The sequence below is a fragment of the Vidua chalybeata genome, chromosome 3 (genome assembly GCF_026979565.1).
Source record: "Vidua chalybeata isolate OUT-0048 chromosome 3, bVidCha1 merged haplotype, whole genome shotgun sequence".
In the NCBI taxonomy this organism is placed as follows: Eukaryota; Metazoa; Chordata; class Aves; order Passeriformes; family Viduidae; genus Vidua; species Vidua chalybeata.
This window is the reverse complement of record NC_071532.1, coordinates 64,210,862-64,228,100: the sequence shown is the minus strand read 5'-3', so window position 1 is coordinate 64,228,100 and position 17,239 is coordinate 64,210,862. Positions and strand designations below refer to the sequence as shown.

At 34.9% G+C, this 17,239-nt stretch overlaps 1 protein-coding gene across 2 annotated transcripts in view; it reads right to left on the bottom strand.

Moving 5' to 3' along the window:
• Window positions 1–428: 428 nt before the first annotated feature.
• Window positions 429–17,239, bottom strand: part of FAM184A (family with sequence similarity 184 member A) — a 70,413-nt gene continuing 53,602 nt past the window's right edge. For both annotated transcript variants that reach the window (XM_053939579.1, XM_053939581.1), the window contains 9 exons: window positions 16,179–16,391; window positions 15,010–15,163; window positions 14,525–14,652; window positions 12,197–12,381; window positions 11,566–11,712; window positions 8,572–8,689; window positions 7,773–7,877; window positions 3,909–4,111; window positions 429–2,191 (listed from right to left, as the gene is read on the bottom strand). In XM_053939579.1, the coding sequence (XP_053795554.1) occupies window positions 2,110–2,191; window positions 3,909–4,111; window positions 7,773–7,877; window positions 8,572–8,689; window positions 11,566–11,712; window positions 12,197–12,381; window positions 14,525–14,652; window positions 15,010–15,163; window positions 16,179–16,391 (1,335 nt within the window). In that variant the 3' untranslated portion in view covers window positions 429–2,109. The remainder of the gene's footprint in view (window positions 2,192–3,908; window positions 4,112–7,772; window positions 7,878–8,571; window positions 8,690–11,565; window positions 11,713–12,196; window positions 12,382–14,524; window positions 14,653–15,009; window positions 15,164–16,178; window positions 16,392–17,239) is intronic.

Below are 17,239 nucleotides of genomic sequence, written 5' to 3'. Positions count from 1 at the left end.
AATGCCAGATACTGATTTCTTTTACAAATACATTTTACAGAGTTCTCAATGCCATTTAGTAAAAAATAGAATTTTTCCTAGTTTCCTCTGATTGTTTTTTAGGCATTTTATTTTTGGTTGGTTTTGGGACTTTTTTTGGCGCTTTTTTTTTTTTTTTTTTTTTTTTTTTTTTGAGGAGACTGATAAGGCGGTAGTACAACTGCTGACTGTGGCAGACATAGTAACTGAGAGCTTCCTAACATTCAGATGCCTAATAGTAAAAATGGGCACACCTTTCACTGAATAGGTGAATGTAGGGATCATTATCTTTCTACTCCTGTACAGTTATTCAATCCGTATGTGAAAATGCATACATGAAGTTGAGGATGGGAGAAGGCAGCTGATCCCTTGCAAAGCATGCAAGAAAAAATACACAACACTCACTTCAGAACATTGTAACAAAATGATCTAGTGAATTTTATTTTGGGTAACAGCCAAGAAATCTGACATTTTGCCCAATATGGCTTTCTTCTAAAATTAAAAAGTTGCATATACCTACAGTTGAGTTAACCAGCTACAGAAAATCTGATGTATACATTTTTAATTCATGGCAGCATCACCAGAATACAGCTTTCAGTGGTGTTTTCAAGGTGAATTATACGATAAAAGTTTTTAAATGTGCATTTAGAAGATTTTTTATATCGTTTATATGAAAACATACAAATTTTTCATTTATACATATAGTACATATAAAATTCATTGTAATTAGCAAGTATCTTCATTTGGGTATTTACCTTTGTGCATATAGCAAAAAAAAAGGATGCAGTTAGGGCTTTAGATGAAATATTAAAGTTCAAGACCTTTGTATATGCTAACTAGAACCTTATTCAAATAACTCAAACATATTTTTTCCTGCTTTTAAAAGATAAGAGATTCAGCTTAAAAATACATTCATAAAACAAAGACAATATTCTCCCTGAGACTACCAGTGTGAGTTAATTTGTGGTAATCTTCGAATGAAAAAATATAAAAAAGACAATAAGCTCTGGTTTTCTCTACGCTGCAACAAATTTCTTGAGCAACACTGACATCAGAAAAGGTATAGATTGGGTAGTCATGCTCATTAGCTGAAAAACAGTTTCATATATTAGTTTAAGAAGAAGAAAACAATTTAATACAGACAAGGGAAGGTAACTAAGTTTTAATGAAAGACCTGTATCTGTAGTATGTATTAATGGGAAAAAGTAGTGTAGTTGGTATTTGTTTGTTTGTGGCTTCTTTTTTTTTTTCATTTCAGACATGAATTTTATCCAAAGCAAGACTATATGTTCAAAATGTAGATTCTTGATTTACACAGAGATACCTAAAACAGTTTTCTAAATATTTCAAGCATTTGTTTTTGTTAATATTCATAAAAGAAATATAGAACCTGTGGGAACAGTTTCTGCTTAAATTTAATGATAAAATCTTTGATTATAACTAGATGGTGAAGTCTCATAAGCAATAGGTGAGGAGTCAACCTGCCTCCCCACTGAACAGCTCCTGGTTTGTGGCTTTTTTCATCTTCTCTCAGAACCCATCTGCTCTGAAGGCCAGCAGCTACACTGGTTTTAATTAGCATTCTTCCTTTTAAATGTTAGCCAGAGAAGATTTTTAAACTGCTACAAAGTAACAGAATTGGGATGCATTAAACATATCCCACCCAAATTGGAGAGAGATACATATTTTTCCTTTTACAGTTCAAGTTGTATTTATAGTAACCATGCAATTATGTTATTTGGGGGGAAAAGCCTTACCTGAAATCAAAGAAAACACATTTATAGGAAAAAGGGGGGAAAAGCATTATGTTTGTTCTACCAAAATTTATTATGTAGTAATTACAAAGTTTAAAGATTCTTCCATTTTAAATAAAAATAATAGTTATAATTACACATATTGTATAGTACCATGTCAGGTGATTCCAACAAATATAACATGAAATACAGTGCAGTTTCAAATCAGAAAGACAAATACTTTCTCATTCACAGTGTTTGACAAATTACAGGAGAGCTTGTTCACATGAGGGTTTACTTAAGGTCATGCTCTTATAAACAGTCCACATCACGCTGTGCCACAAAAACAAATCATCTCTCAGAACGTAAAGTACCGGGCAAACCACTCCTGGCGTTGGGGGTCTGGTGAAGCCACTGGTGAGGCATCAGTCTGAGGAGGGCTAAATTCACAAAAAGAAAAAAAAAACAATTATCCTACAACTACGTGAAAAGTACAACTGTTAGGAGAAGAAAGAAAAAATTACAGAATATTCAGTAAGGAACACAGTCTGTTTTTCCATGGATTAATTATCAGTGTGCCTTAGGATGTGATTTAATGCCTCCCTATAGAATCTGTGATCATCCACTCCATTGGAGAGCATCAGCAGCACAAGTCATTTCAGAAGCCACATCACAGGGTGGGCAAATAATATTTTTGAAAACATAATTTTAAATCTCATAAAGAGCTGTAGTTTTCAGGAAGAATAAAAAGAGTTTTCTTGGAAAAGCATGACTGTAGAAGGTCCTCTTTTAGCATCCTTTTCCTGTGGTAAAGTTAATTTTGAAAAATATGATGTGAACATCATATTTGTAGACATGTGCTCACAAAGACTGGCTGGCAACTGAACAGAAATACACACTTTTGTAATAATACCCATGACAAATATCACTTGCAATTGTTCATGCACACACTTTAAATATGCCAAGATACTAGAAAAAACAAACTGCTGTGCTGTAAACAGCATTTGGCTCCTCTCTGAAAACTTAACATTCTCACAAAATAAGCAGGAAAGAATAATTTAAATTTAATTACACAAATTCCCTTATCAATAAAAATGGGTAATAAAATAATTTCTACTATAGGATAATACAGAGCACAAAGCAATTTGGAGTGAAAACTCCAGCATCACAGTCCATGGGGTCATGCACATGCATGTTTATAGATACCTGAGCATATTCATGCACATAACATGCACAGGAAAAAATAGCAACAGTACTTTTTTTTTTTAAAGGTTTTCTTGAAAAACATTGCTTTCCCTTATCTATTTTAGATTCTATCATTTATTACGCTTTATAATTAGCAGTTGCCAGGTATGTGATCTTTTACATTAAACCAAAGGAGAGAGCAACCAACCAGCTGTGGAACAAGTAACTACATTTCGCTTCAAGTTGGCAACTTAGAGGTAAGAGATCAGCACCTACTAGATACAAAGTACAGCACTTCAGTGCATTTAATATGTGGGCATATAAAGATAAAATATTAAAATCTTGCCTCCAAAATGCCATTTTTAAAGTTATTCAATTCAGTAGATTATTTTGTGAGAGAATTACTTGAGACTTTAATGCTGGTTTTGATTACTGGAAGCTCAGCATTTAAGCACCCAAGCCTGTACATTTCCTGTTGCTGTAGTAAGGTTACTCCTATGAAATAGTTTCATATAGGTGAGGAAAGAGGACACACAAAACATTCACCTAGCACGGAAAGTAATTTTCTTACATAAAAACCATTATCATATATTACTAAATAAAAAAAAACCTTCGTGCTAGTATCAATTCCTAAATGAAAATCAGTAAATAACACAAACATCTAAAACAATTGTTCATATATGTAAACAATTGGAAGCACATGAATTCTGTTAAGGTATTTATAAAGGTTTTCAAAGTTCAAGGCTTAGGAAAAAGTGAGAGACTACTTCACATTTCAACAAGGTCTACAATAAAAAGGAATACTATAAAGAGGTTATGATTATAATGTAAAAATTAAAAACGCTCTAAGAGTACTTGTACATTTGAGAGGCTGATAGAGCAAGTGGGATTCAGCTCAATAAGAATACAAAATTTTCCAAAGTTAAGCAAAAAAAAGAAAAAGAAAAAAAAGATTGGTGAGGCAGTGCTCACCTCAAAAACGTCTTGGGCTCTTTGGGTGGCATTGGCTGTGGTAGTGGTTTGCTGCTGCTGAACTCAATATCGTGGATGGGTGAGTTAGGAATGGGGTCCAGGCGGTTTGGATGTCCATTGCCCACCACTCCGCTAGATTCCAGAGCACTTAGATTGGGGACACTCACAAACCTGTTTGTTGATTTATCGTTCTTCTTCTTTTGCTGCATTAAAAATAACAAATGTAAGGAAGGCTTCTTGCACCGGGACAGATGAGGGCATTGGCTAATTTAGAAGTTTTATTGATGGCTGGTTTGGAGGTTTTTTTGAAGGAGAGGAATTGGGACAGATTGGGCTATTTTTCCAATTGTAGTTTTCTGTTTGCTTCGACCTGAACACCCCAAATTTTCACAGAAAAATTGGATTTCTAATCAAAATGATTAAGTTATTATGATTTAATGTAAAAATCAATGACTGTATCACATGAGTATACAATCTTTCAATATAACATTTGGGTTATATTGAAACATTGATTCTATTTAAAAATGTATTGGTTCTATTTAAACATTGGAGATTGACAATTTTGTGGAAAATTTCCTTTCAGTCTGTTAAACCTTTCATGTTTACTTAAATCTTTTCTTCATATCCATGAAACAGCTCTGCTATTAAATGCAATTACAGCAAATTTAAATGATAAAAAAAATGTGTCTCTCCAACACATTTCACTCCATCACTGAGGCACATTTTGGTAACTGGACCATGAAACCTAGAAAAGCACCTACACTCCTTTCACAATATTTACACCCTCTCAGTCAGCAAAGCATTATAGCAATACAGCTAAAGATAAAAATATTACTGTACAGAAGTCCAGTTTCTTGCACAAAGAAAAGGCCTGGCTTTGATGCTAATACAGCTGCCACTTCTAGACACCAGATGGCACAACTGAACATGTTTGTTTTTTTTTTGCAATACTCTCTGTACTCCTCTTGATAGTATTTCAAGAGAAGACTCAAAATATTTCAAGAGAGGACTCAAAATATTTAGGAAATCTATTTTTATATCACTCTTTTACATTCCAGAACACATCATACATAGGATTCAGTGATTCTCTCTGTTTTTATTGATATTTTAATGCAGAAGGATGATTCAAATAATTCTATCACTTTTAAATGGTTGTCTGACAGGACATGGTATGTATTTTCTGACTTCTATCACATTTTTCATGTCTACAATAAAATACTAAAATTCAAAGTGCCTTATTTCCAAAAATAGGAGCTTTTGACATACCCAGAGCGACAAAAAAAATCCTTTGCTCAAAAATACAATGAATTATGTATTCTTTAAATATATAATAAATAATTTCTTTCAATTACTTATATGCAACCCTAAAAAGCAGCTAGAAGAAAAACCCCTTAAGGGCTTATTAACTACATATATGTGAACTAAATAAAATGAAAGACAACTGGAATCTCATGTTGTTTCTATGTAATATTTTCCAGCAGAATTCCACCTGAAACAGGAGAGCTGTTCTATTTGAGGGTGGGCACAAGTTCAGCTGGAGACAGACATGAGTCCTATTGTTTGTTTGCACTTTCTTTTCTTAGGCTCTCTGCTAGCTTTGATTTCAGTGCCTGACCTCTCCAGTGTTGGCAGATGCAAATGATACTAATTGCAGACACATACTTGTGGGTGTTTGTCAATACACAATTAAAATGCCCTGACAATTTAACAGAAAGCTCTAATAGAAAAAATTGGGGTTTAAGCATCACAGCAAATGATCATCAGCTACAAAGGATTAAACTGAGATTGTCCCACACATGTCTGCTGTAGTAGCTGAAGAAACAAGAAATAAGAAGAAATAGTTTGGTGAAAGTAACCAACTGTATGTAAAATACACTTGCAGGACAATATCTGCTGTAATTCAAACAGTGTGTTAAACAAACTGAGTTAAATCTGTGCGCTCCACAGGTGACTCACTTCTGGAAAATGTATGTTATCCACGTAAGTGCTTAGAAAAATACTACAATTTATATAATATTCTCTATGAAACAATCTGTGCTTCTGAAGCAGTCAAATATGGAGAGAAACTATGTGTATTGTTTCCATGAAATTCATGCAAAGTATTAAGAAACTTTAGATGTAAGAATGTAATAATATACTAAACAGATCCATTGCAGAAATTAAAGAAGCTCTAAAACATACTGCAATGGCTGTAATTTTGCATTAATATGCAAAGCCTGTAGTAACTCATAACTTCTGTCTTTTTTTTTTTACAAAAAAAGAAAAGAGAATGAGATTTTCAGTTTCTTTGTAATTCATTCTCCAATAACACAGTATGTGCTTTGACAAAATAAAGTAACATAGTCCACAACTCATGACATGAAAGATCAGAATGTTCCGGCATACAAGACACTCCTAAAGGCGAAACATTTTAAGTGATAGAAGCATATTATAAAAATACATGAATTATCACTATGGAAATCTGATGCTGAAGTACTTTTCCCAAACACTTCAGATTTCACACAAAACATAACGTTATATACTAAATGGTTACATTTTACATCTTTATAAATAGGTGGTTCAGACAGACTTCCAACATTTTCAAACAACCATTGAAATTGTATCTGGAAGTCCTAGTATTGTCTCTAATGGGCCCAAACTAATTTCTTTTATGCAGTTAGCATAAAAATTAGGCATCCAGATAAGCTCAGGAGAGCTGCTGCGCTTGTGAAAATCATAGGAGAATACTGACATTTTGCAGTAGAGTTTGTGCAGAAGTGTGAAAGATGCTGATCTGATGTGAAGCTGCAGTAAGGCTGGCTAAAAAACACAGCCTGATCTCAAATAATTGAGTCAGACTTCCTTTTAAATAACTTGAGCCTGAACCTTGATCACTGAAGCTCTTGAGCATCCTAGCTGCTCAGGTTGTGCTCCTTGGGTTTTAGCCTCTGCTTCCAACTTCTTCTGTCTCTATGGCTGGCAAAAATCTCTTCCCCTTCCATGCAAGTGAAATAACCTATGCATTTTCACAAGGAGGAAGGAAATGTCAGAGGACTCACTCCTGAAGTGGTGCAAAGGAAGAGTATTTAGGTACTCTACCACAGTCTATTCACATTCCTCAAGAAGGAATGCTGCTGGCTTTTGAGGTCACAGAAAGGCTACTATGCCTGTGTGCACAGTAGCCTTCCCTGGCTGCTACTCAGCAGGATGGAGAGAACTGGCAAAGGTTGCTGCTGAAGGGCTTTCACTTGCATAGGTGGTGACAGTAACGGAGAAGGCTAGAGACTGACTTCAGTCTCTTGCAGCCTCCACTGTCCATACTGGTTTGCCATTCCACTTCTCCCATCTGATTCTATGTCTTTCCCCCTTCAGACTCATTACATGCCTTTCTCACATACTTCCCCTTCCCTTTTTTACCCTTATTCCCTTCCTTTTACTGTCCCCTCTCCCTGTCTTTCTAATGCTCTTCCACCCTGAGTGCTTCCCAAATAGTGCTAAGTGCCCTTGTGCTTTCCATAATAACCAAGAAAAATTACAAAATTAAAACCAGTTAGGGGTGTCACTGCTGTCTGTTGCATGATACAGTTCTGCCCTCTATTGCCTTTCTGTCACTTTTCCATTTTAAATTTGCAGTTTTGTGATAAGGACCTGTGTCCTTAAGGACATGGGCAACAGCATCAGTGGATCTTTCAACAACACAAAAGAAACAAACCTACACAAAAATAAGTAGACAAACGGAGAACTATGTTCCTTGTTTTGAACATGTCTGTTAAGAGTGATTTATGTATAGATGCAGGCACACACACATAGACATGTATCTTTTCTTCTTACTATATCTTTAGATTTCTTTTTCTTTACTTTAGCAATGAAGTCCATGGAACATACCTTCACCAATGGATTAATAACACCAACATTAGGGCTTGCATTACACATTTTGTTGTAGTTAGTCTCCCTGTTTACTAGTTCCAGCTGATAGAACTTTTTGTCCTCCTAAAAGGAATAACAACAGAAACTCCTTTTTATGCATTTTCAATTAGTTAGTGGTCAAATCTGCCTGTAAAATGTTCTCAAATAAATGTATGCTTACATTTTAAAATAAAATGGTAATTCTAAACATTGCATTTCATGTTTATATATTATTATGTGGAATGATCGAAATAATTTCTGTTTATGCAGTCCTGTGGTCCTGAGAGTGAGAACAGCCTAATGGATTATGTATTGCAAAAGACTCAGTATAGTTAAATTCTGATATTTACTCAATTTTGATTTCCCCATTTCTTCTTGCTTCTTAATTGGGATCTAATCAGACTAACCCAAGTCAAGGTGTTGTGCTCCGAATTTGGGAAGCTCAGTGGGTCAGGATCTTGGTCTTAGAAATCTCACAGAAGAAACTTTCTTATATGGCTTACATGGCTGCCTTGTCCCAGGATTGGAGGCAGGAGACATCTGATAAAGGATGAACCAAAATACTTCTTGTAGTAATGTATTATGCTTGATTTTGGGAAACACTCTGTATCTAATTAGTTTGACTATTATGAGTCGTTGAAACCAGAGGAATAATGTGTCAAAGAATATGAATAACATGCTAGCAGGATTGCTTTTTTAAATGCATGTCAAACACTTTGAATCAGATTAACTTTTGTATTTGTCAAGATATTACACCAAGAGAGCATAGAAGTCTTACAATCAATTTCTTTATGAGTTGGTCCCGCTCTGCAATTAGGTCTTTCAGTTCTGAGATAAGCTGCAAGTCTTCTGGTCTTGATTCTCTGTTTTTATATTTTTCTTCCATTTCTTCTAAACTTTATAGAAAAGAAGAATATCCCCTTTAGCCTGATCCATTGTTAAATAATGAGTGAATAGTTACATTTTTGCTAAGTAGAAAAGAGAGTTCAGGGAGTAAAAATAGAGGATGACTTTCTTACCACCTTGAAGGAAATTAATTTCTATGTTCTCCTTCCAGTTTAGATAGTTAAGAAACAAAAAACCCCAATAACCGTAACTTTTGCTCCAGCAACTAATAATCTAGGGAACATTCTAAAAACTTACATCCTTCCTGTGCATGCACTACTGCATTTTTGAAAAGGGCCTCTTGTAAGTCAGGCTAAAAATAAGGCATTCAAAACCACAGTGTCTTCCTCAGTTCATGTGGAACATACTAGAACAGAAGATACCCAAGAATATTGAAGACTACTAGGTAACTAACTCCTCTCCACAAAAGCTACTTAGTATCATTAGAGATGAAATAAAGAAATGAGCTGCAAAACAAAAGGAGTAACATTTGGATATTAGGATATTTAATGTAACAACTGATAAACATTTGAAGAAAAAAACTAAGAGGAAATTTGAAATGCCTTGTGGGAAAGCATTAAAGGAGAGAAGTGAAATAAGCCAACTGAGAGAGGAATTGTACAAATAACTGCATAAATATCCCTTTTACTTAAAGAACAAGTTTTGAAGACATGACAGTTTCAAATTATTGTGTCTCCTTTAAACTAATAACATACTCATGATGCTAAATATAGTTTCAAATGAAAGTACTAAAATACGTCTCTCACATATTCAGCCCTCATGCAGATTAGTGAACCAAGTATCAGAACAGATTCAGAAAATTGAACAAACTTAGTGGGAAAAAAATAAAAGAAATCCCAATCAAACTCTGAGAAAAATCTGTGAATTAAACTGAATCTAAATCAGGTCAAGCCTAATTCCACAAGAATTAAACAAACTGTATACACCTGGAAGCAGACCTATTTTTTCACTTCAGATATTTTCTCTTCAAAAGCAACTATGAGATTTTACTTTGATTTGCAGCTGAAAAAGCAGTTAATATTAAAATATATTGATAGTTTAATAACCTTCAAATAACCTGTAGATATTCTGAGGAGATTATATAATGTAATTACATAAACAATATGAATGAGAACATTATGATTGTTTTTACTCGCAGAGAAGGCATTTGACTCAGCAGAACAGAAATAGCCTCAGCTGGCTTAATTTTTATGCATACTTTTTATGCTGGGTTAAAGCTATTGTACATAGATCCCCAGAGTATAGTAGATAGTTACACACAGCTGTCATTTTATTTTCAGGTATTTCAGAGAACTGTTTTTTTTTTTTCTGTTTCAAATAGATAATTTGTAATTTAAAGACTTCAGTTGTAGAGCCTAATTAAGGACACCCACTCTCAATTATTCCAAGACATATTCTCCATTTCACAAACATTCATGAGGCCATGCTTTAGGTGAGGCTGAACCTGAGAAGAGTACTTGAGAAACAGCTGCATAAAGCTTCTCTGGGTTGGTGTTGGGGGGTTTGTGTGTGTGTGTGTGTTTTTGGGTTTTGTTCTTGTTTTGGGGCTTCCCCTCCCTTCCCCCCCCCACCCGTTGGTTTTGTTTAGTTGGTTTTGGTTTTTGAAATTTGTTTGTTTTTCTACGTAGTTTCCTCTTTAGACAGCTTCTTGCTTCGATGTAAATAGAGAAATAACACACTGAAAGCCAGGTCAGGGCACCCTGAATGATGCTTGCTGATTTTAGGCCAGTGGTTGCTTCCTCAAAGCTCTAAATTGAGCAAGAGCGAGGAGCAGAAAACCAGGTAAATTCAGAAAATTCCCTGACACTGAGAAGCAAACAACTTAATGCAGAAAACATTCGGGGTAAACAGTTCCAAAACAGTTCTGGTGGCTGTTCATAGTCCTGTTTCTCATGCAAGATAAATGCAGCAAACAGTAGGTAGCTTACACCTAATTTACTGAACGGCAGGGTACCACATTTATCAGGGCATAAGAGCATGCATATAGACAATTACAAGGGCGTGAAAACTAGAATTTTATAACCATTTTATTTGAAGATAATTTCTGAGGGCTCATTATACAGAAAAAGCTAGATAAATTTTGGCTTTACTGTCCATTTGTAATTAATACTTATTTGGAAAAGCTTCCTATCAAAAACCTAGTACCAATTTCTTCTCACTGCCATAAATCTTCCATGCTGCAAATATAAATTCCTTAGTGACAACTTCGTGGCAGGAAGCCCTCAATGTGCTATGAAACCTGAGCCAGAAACTGTGACCAAATGGGTAACATCACAGAGACAGAGAATGAAGGATGTGGAAGACAGAAAAACATGGGTTTGTGACAGACTATTACATCACTTCTGCCGCCATTAGGTAGTCTAATCTCTGGTGGCATTTAGATTCAGACAAACTCTTAAGCCTTTTCTTATTGTTATGGTCATACAATCCATTTCAGACACTAATTTTCCTTATGCTACCAAATCCGAATATGTTTGCATGAATCATGCTAAAATCTCATTTCTTAGTAGTAGTAAATACTGTACTGTTTATAAACTTGTTGAAAAATTTATTGTGTTCTCAAAAAAGTTGTACTAAAGTTTGAGAAATAAAGTACTTGAAATAATGTTTTCTCCGGTTTTCTAGGAACTGCCTAGATTTAATCTTTCATACCTGAATTTTTTTGGTCTTAAGCCCTTACCTCACTACATTCCCCTAAAGATTATAAAATTGTGTTGCCTAAAGAATGCAAGGTTAGCACCCATACTTTATTGAGGTATTTGTACTTCGGCATCTCTGTATTATCTTCAGGAATTTACGGATACCAGAATAAACTATTCGCTCAAACGCAGCTACATACAATTTTTTTTAATGTAACAAAACTTACGAAATTTGTAAAGCTGAATTAATTTCCTTGAGCAGCTCTTGGGTCTTATTAAAATCTGCCAGCATGCTTTGTTTCTCTCTGATGTGATCTGCTGTCAAGACATCCAGCTCTTTCTCATGTTTCTTGCTTAAATCTTGCTCATGCATCCTGTTTAATTTAGTTTTTGTTAAAAAAAGAGTTATTCTAGAATCAGACTTTTTGTTCATCATGATTTTCTGCCATGCTTCTAATGGCTCTTACATAACATCAGACAATACAGAAGGAATTACTAAATCATCAAAGCCTACTACTTACTGTTCTCCAATCTTCTAGCTTATTTCATGGAAAATGCATCTCCTTTAATGCTTTTTAAAATAAACAAACATAATGAATTTGGAGGAAAAAAACATCAAAAACCAATACTTGAGTGAACTGCTACTAAAATATGCCAAAATGTGTCACTGAAATGTCACTTAACTGCACAGCATAGTCACTAACTTTACCAGTAAAGGGCATAGCTTTACTAAAGAAGACTAAATGATATGAAAAATGACTTAAGAGGATAAATTTAAAATTGCAAATGGTAATTTTTTTAATGTAAAACAGTAAGTGAAACAATACAGGTTTGAATTTAGAGTGGAAAAATTCATACCTGATCTGTTGGTTGGATTCACTGTGTATTCTAAGAATTTCTTTCCCTTTAAACTCTAATTCCTTCGTCAATGCACTTATATTTTCATGAAGATGCAGAATCTCTTTGTCAAGTTCAGCTATATGATGGTCTCGGTGTCTCAGTTCATCTTGTAGATCTGATATTCTGCACAAAAATTCTTTTTCCTATGATATAAGTAAAAGCAGCAAAAAATATTTTAGACAGATTTGTTTCTCAGCAGTAATGCCTACAATACTTGCTTTTGGAAGAAAACAGCTGAGCAGAATTTTCCGTCCAATAAACAACTTTTTCAGTTTTTGATGCTGACACAAATTATCATCAAAACAAAGAGCTTTTTTATTGTGTACAAGTACAAAGAAAGAAGAAATCAAACTTATGTAATAAATGATTTCCACTTGCAAGAAGAGTTAAAACCCATGATTATCACTGCCTGTTAAAATTGGTGTAGCTCATCACATTTTCCTTTTGCCCCCACACACAAGAAAAAAAAAAACAGGTATCACTAAGATTCAGGGCCTGGGCTTTTCACTTTCTCTGCCTCAGCATACAGTCCAGAGAAACATTTTTCTCCCTTACAGGCCCATTCAGTGGGAGAAAATTGCTCAAGATGTATGCCCTGTACAAACAAAAACTGATTCTGAAGTCTCCTATCTTACAAATATATACACAGGTCATAAATATCTTACAGCAGAATATGTGTTAAATAGTTTATGTTTTATTTATATTGTGTATAATAAATCAGGAAAGGTCTTTTTTTTTTTTTTTGCATAAGAAATTCTAATGAAGTTAAGATCTGGGAAACCCAGCTGGAGCCCATTCCAATGGCTTTGATAACGAGCCTTCTTGATTTAGAAATGTCTGTAATGAAAACAACTTTTTCAGAGTTTTCTATTTCCATCTATTCCACTTCTTACAGTTTCACAGTATTTAATGACCATATAGTTCATACAGAGAAAATCAGCAGATACTCCCAAGTAGTTTCATGCATAATTGTGTTTTGTGCCTTCATACCTCCAGGAAATACAAATATATCCTAGTGCACAAATTTCATAGAGCATCTTTAAGAGCAGACAATTAAAAATAACTATGTATCTCCCTATATAAAGACTATGTTAAAATTATAAGAAAAACAAGAGGGAAAATGTGCACCTACATATATAAATATTTCAAAAAGTAGCAAATATAATCATCCCGATCAGACCACTCTCCATCTCATTCAATCTTGATCCTGTGAACTGATGAGCAGTCTAACACAGGAAGCCTCAGTAATGCTTAGCCCTCAGTAAAACCAAAGCCTGCGTTTAGCAGATCATTATACTGAAGCAAAAAGAACACCCTGTTTGGTTGGATCAAACACCAGTTCTTGTAATTTAAACTTTTTTTTTTTTCTGACATCTCATTTAGGTGTCTGACTCTGGGCTTAAACAACCCATGACTGAAACTATATCTTCCTAAATCCTGCATGACAGCACCTTGTTTTTGCCTCTGGTGCCCACACTGCTAAACCAGCAGGGAATAGCTAAAAAAGGGCTCATCTTTGACTGTCTCTGTTCTTGTGTAAAGGCTATGTCTAACAAACTCTGTTTCCTCTGTTAATATATTTCTGAACTGACTCCTTCTCCTTGGTGCTGGAGTATCAGTAAATCAATCTTGAAAAGCCTATTATATAGGCAAATAAAGAGGTAATTTTCCGGTCCTCTTATTTCCAGGAGTCTGGCTTTCAATAGAGCTTAAACTTTGAATTTTTAGCTACTAGCAGAAAAACTGATCGTGTATAAAATGAAAAATGAAAGATAAAAGGTGAATGAATCAGTTTGCTACTGAAAGCAAAGGTAGTTCATACTGGCTTGGGGGCTCGGTTTTGGTGGGGCTTTTTTGTGGACTTTTTTCTTCAGTTTGAAGCAATCCTTTCATTATAAGCAACCACTTCTTTTGGCATATCTCTTAGGCTTCAAAGACAAACAGCTTTTTCCTTCCTGCTGGCAGTTGAGGATGAATACAATTCTGCAAAAATGGGCACTTGCCTCCCATGGCAAGCCAAGGTGCTCCCACATGGCTGTGCAGTTCTGAGAGGAAAGTACCTGGATATGGGAGCCTTTTCTAGGCTTTGAACAAGGTTTGTAGGAGGCAGAAAAAGCTAAGGAAGGAAATTTAGGAAACTGGTAGGAACACATTAGCTGTTGGTGCTGGATGATTTTGAAGGATTACATGTTTATTGTTTGTTCACAACAGTTCTTGCCTTCAGCAAAGGGAAAAATGAATATTCATCATGCCATTTTACAGCCAGATCCCAGCCGTGCCTCCTACCTGTCGCCTGCCAAGTTCTATGCTTCTTTCAAGCTCCATTTTGGCAGCTACCAGTTCTTGTTGATGGTTGTGTCTCAGCTGGTCAATTGCTGCTGCATGTTGGTGGTTGAGCTCTGAGCGCAAGGAAGCTGGTTACCATGAACAAAGAGAAAAGTTTAATTTGGACGTGTTGCTGTTAATTAACAGCAACAGTCCAGCTCCATCTAGTATTGCTGCTGATCTAAAATACACTTTACATCAGCTAAGTAACTGTTCTGTATTTTATTCCTGTTGCTTTCTGAAAACACCAGCTCTCCATCAGGAACTCTGGTTGCTTACTCCTTCCAAAAGAGCCTTAAGGGTCAGGTCAACATTTAGGTCAACAGTGAATGACTCAGAGAGACACTACAGTGTTATAATATACACACAAAACCACACATGCAAGTATATTTGCATGAGTAATAATAATGGTTTTGGACCCATTTTAAAATTTGAAAATAGTATACCTAACATAGCTTTTCCTTCATCCTCCAGCTCAAATCGTAGAGTCTGAAGTTCCTGTTCCATCTCCAATTTAAAGCCTTCCATGGCTTGTTTATGTGTTTCTTTAAGTGCATGAAGCTCTTCCGAGTGCTTCTGTTGTAAACGTTCTTCTAATTCCTATGAAATCAAAATTGATAATATTTGTTCTACGCCAACTGAAAAAATTTATAAAATATTACACAATAAACAACTGGAAACAAAAAGCAGGCATTGACATACTCTAGAAAAAAAGCACTCTAGTATTACTCATATTTTCTTATCCTCCTAACATATTTTTTCTTTTCAGTAGCTGATGGTTACCAAGATTATCTGTGCACAAAACCCATTTGGCTCACAGCTGGAAAAGCGAAAAAAATCAATCCATGGATATATCTACAAAAGCAAGCAATGTAGTAAGGTGCAGATTCATAGATGGGTTTAGTGTGCACACATTTAGGGACTTCTGCTCCCTAAGGACACACATGTTTACTCCCTATGGAACTGTATGAAGCATAATGTTCCTGATACATATCTTCTGATCTTCAGGGCACACAGTGTGAAAACTGATTGCAAAGGCACACTCTGGAGCTGACCTTAAAAAACCTTAAGATACCTCCCGCTCACGCACCATGCACTACCAAAATTCCAATTCTAAAGTTGGCTTTGTCAAGGTTTTGAAAAAGTGTCTTGAGTGGGGTATGAAAATTATCTCGCAAGTCACAGAACATAGCTAACACAATTTTTAAAATAAGAAAAATATAAAAGATATTTCAAATTAGTCTACTGACAGAAAATACATGCAAACTTAACTACAATGGAAAATTCCTACTCAAAATCAAAACAAGAATGTATGTAATATTAAGGGTAACAATGTCAATCTACCATAAAGAAATTAATGTGTTGATAATAATTTTACATACGTATATATATATATATATACAGCTATATATGTATATAAAGCAAGACATGAAACAATGCCAGTATTAGAAAATATTTTCAATATATCTTGTTCAGATGCAACTGGATAACAGTACTACAATACATCAGCTGAAATGTTGTAGTTATGCAGATTCTTTACTAATTCCAACTGTGAACGCAAAATGCTAAAATGGCAATATTCTCTACAGAATTTGGAATAACCATATGAACATGCCTTTTGTTCTTGCTCTTTTGTTTCTTCCATGTTTTGAAAGGCAAGGATATGGGCTTCCTGAAGTGACTTATGCCTTTGCTGATGCTCTTCTTCTAATTCCTGGATCTCCTGAGTCAGTCTCTGTCGCTCCTGACTGAACTGGGCTTGTAGCTGTTGCAAAGAGCTCTGTGACTGGGAAAGCTGCATCTCCAGATTCTGCTTCAGTAAGGAGATCTAACCCACAACAGAACAGCAAATATTCATTAGTCATTAATACCAGCATCAGCTGTAAAGATAACAATCAGAAGCAGAAAACATTTGAAATTTTAGAGCAAGAGTGTTAGCTAAAAGACAGACAAGCAATGTCATCCATCTACTGAGTTTGTTGTTAATGTCATATGTATATAATCAGAGATATAATGACATTTTAGTGGTTTTGTAAGGATTATAATACTGGTTAGTTCATACTGCGACACTACCTGTAAAACAATTTTTAATGGCCAAATTATCAAAGATTATTTAGGTTTTATATAAAAGATCAATAAAAATGACACTATCAAGGTCTGAAATCAAACACTTGATTGTTAAACTATTCTTCAGGGGAACACCCATTCTGCAAGGATAATATTGCACTTGAAATAGGGGAGGACAGCCTGTGACATCTAGATTGGTTTTTATATATTTTTGTATTTTATGGTCCTACCTTACTAGTGGTTTTCTCATTTAGAAAGAAACAGTACCACTCAACATCAAAAAAAAAAGTAACACTTGATGGATTTCCCATCATGCACTTTTCTGTTAGTTCAGTAAGACTATGAGAATGTTTAGGTCTTGGAAACAAACATAAAAATCAATCTGAGTCACAAGTAACTCATTTTCTTAGAAATACCTGATTTTACAAACTATGCTTTTCATCCAACAAGTATTATAGTACATTCTATTCCTTTTTTAGTCCCATTTCCTTTTTATAATAATATTATACTTTGTTCTCCACATCAGATAGCATCTTTTCACACTGAAAGTACTAAACCTGTATTCCCTTTAAAGCCATGAGATACCCTCCAGTTCTAGAAACAAGATTT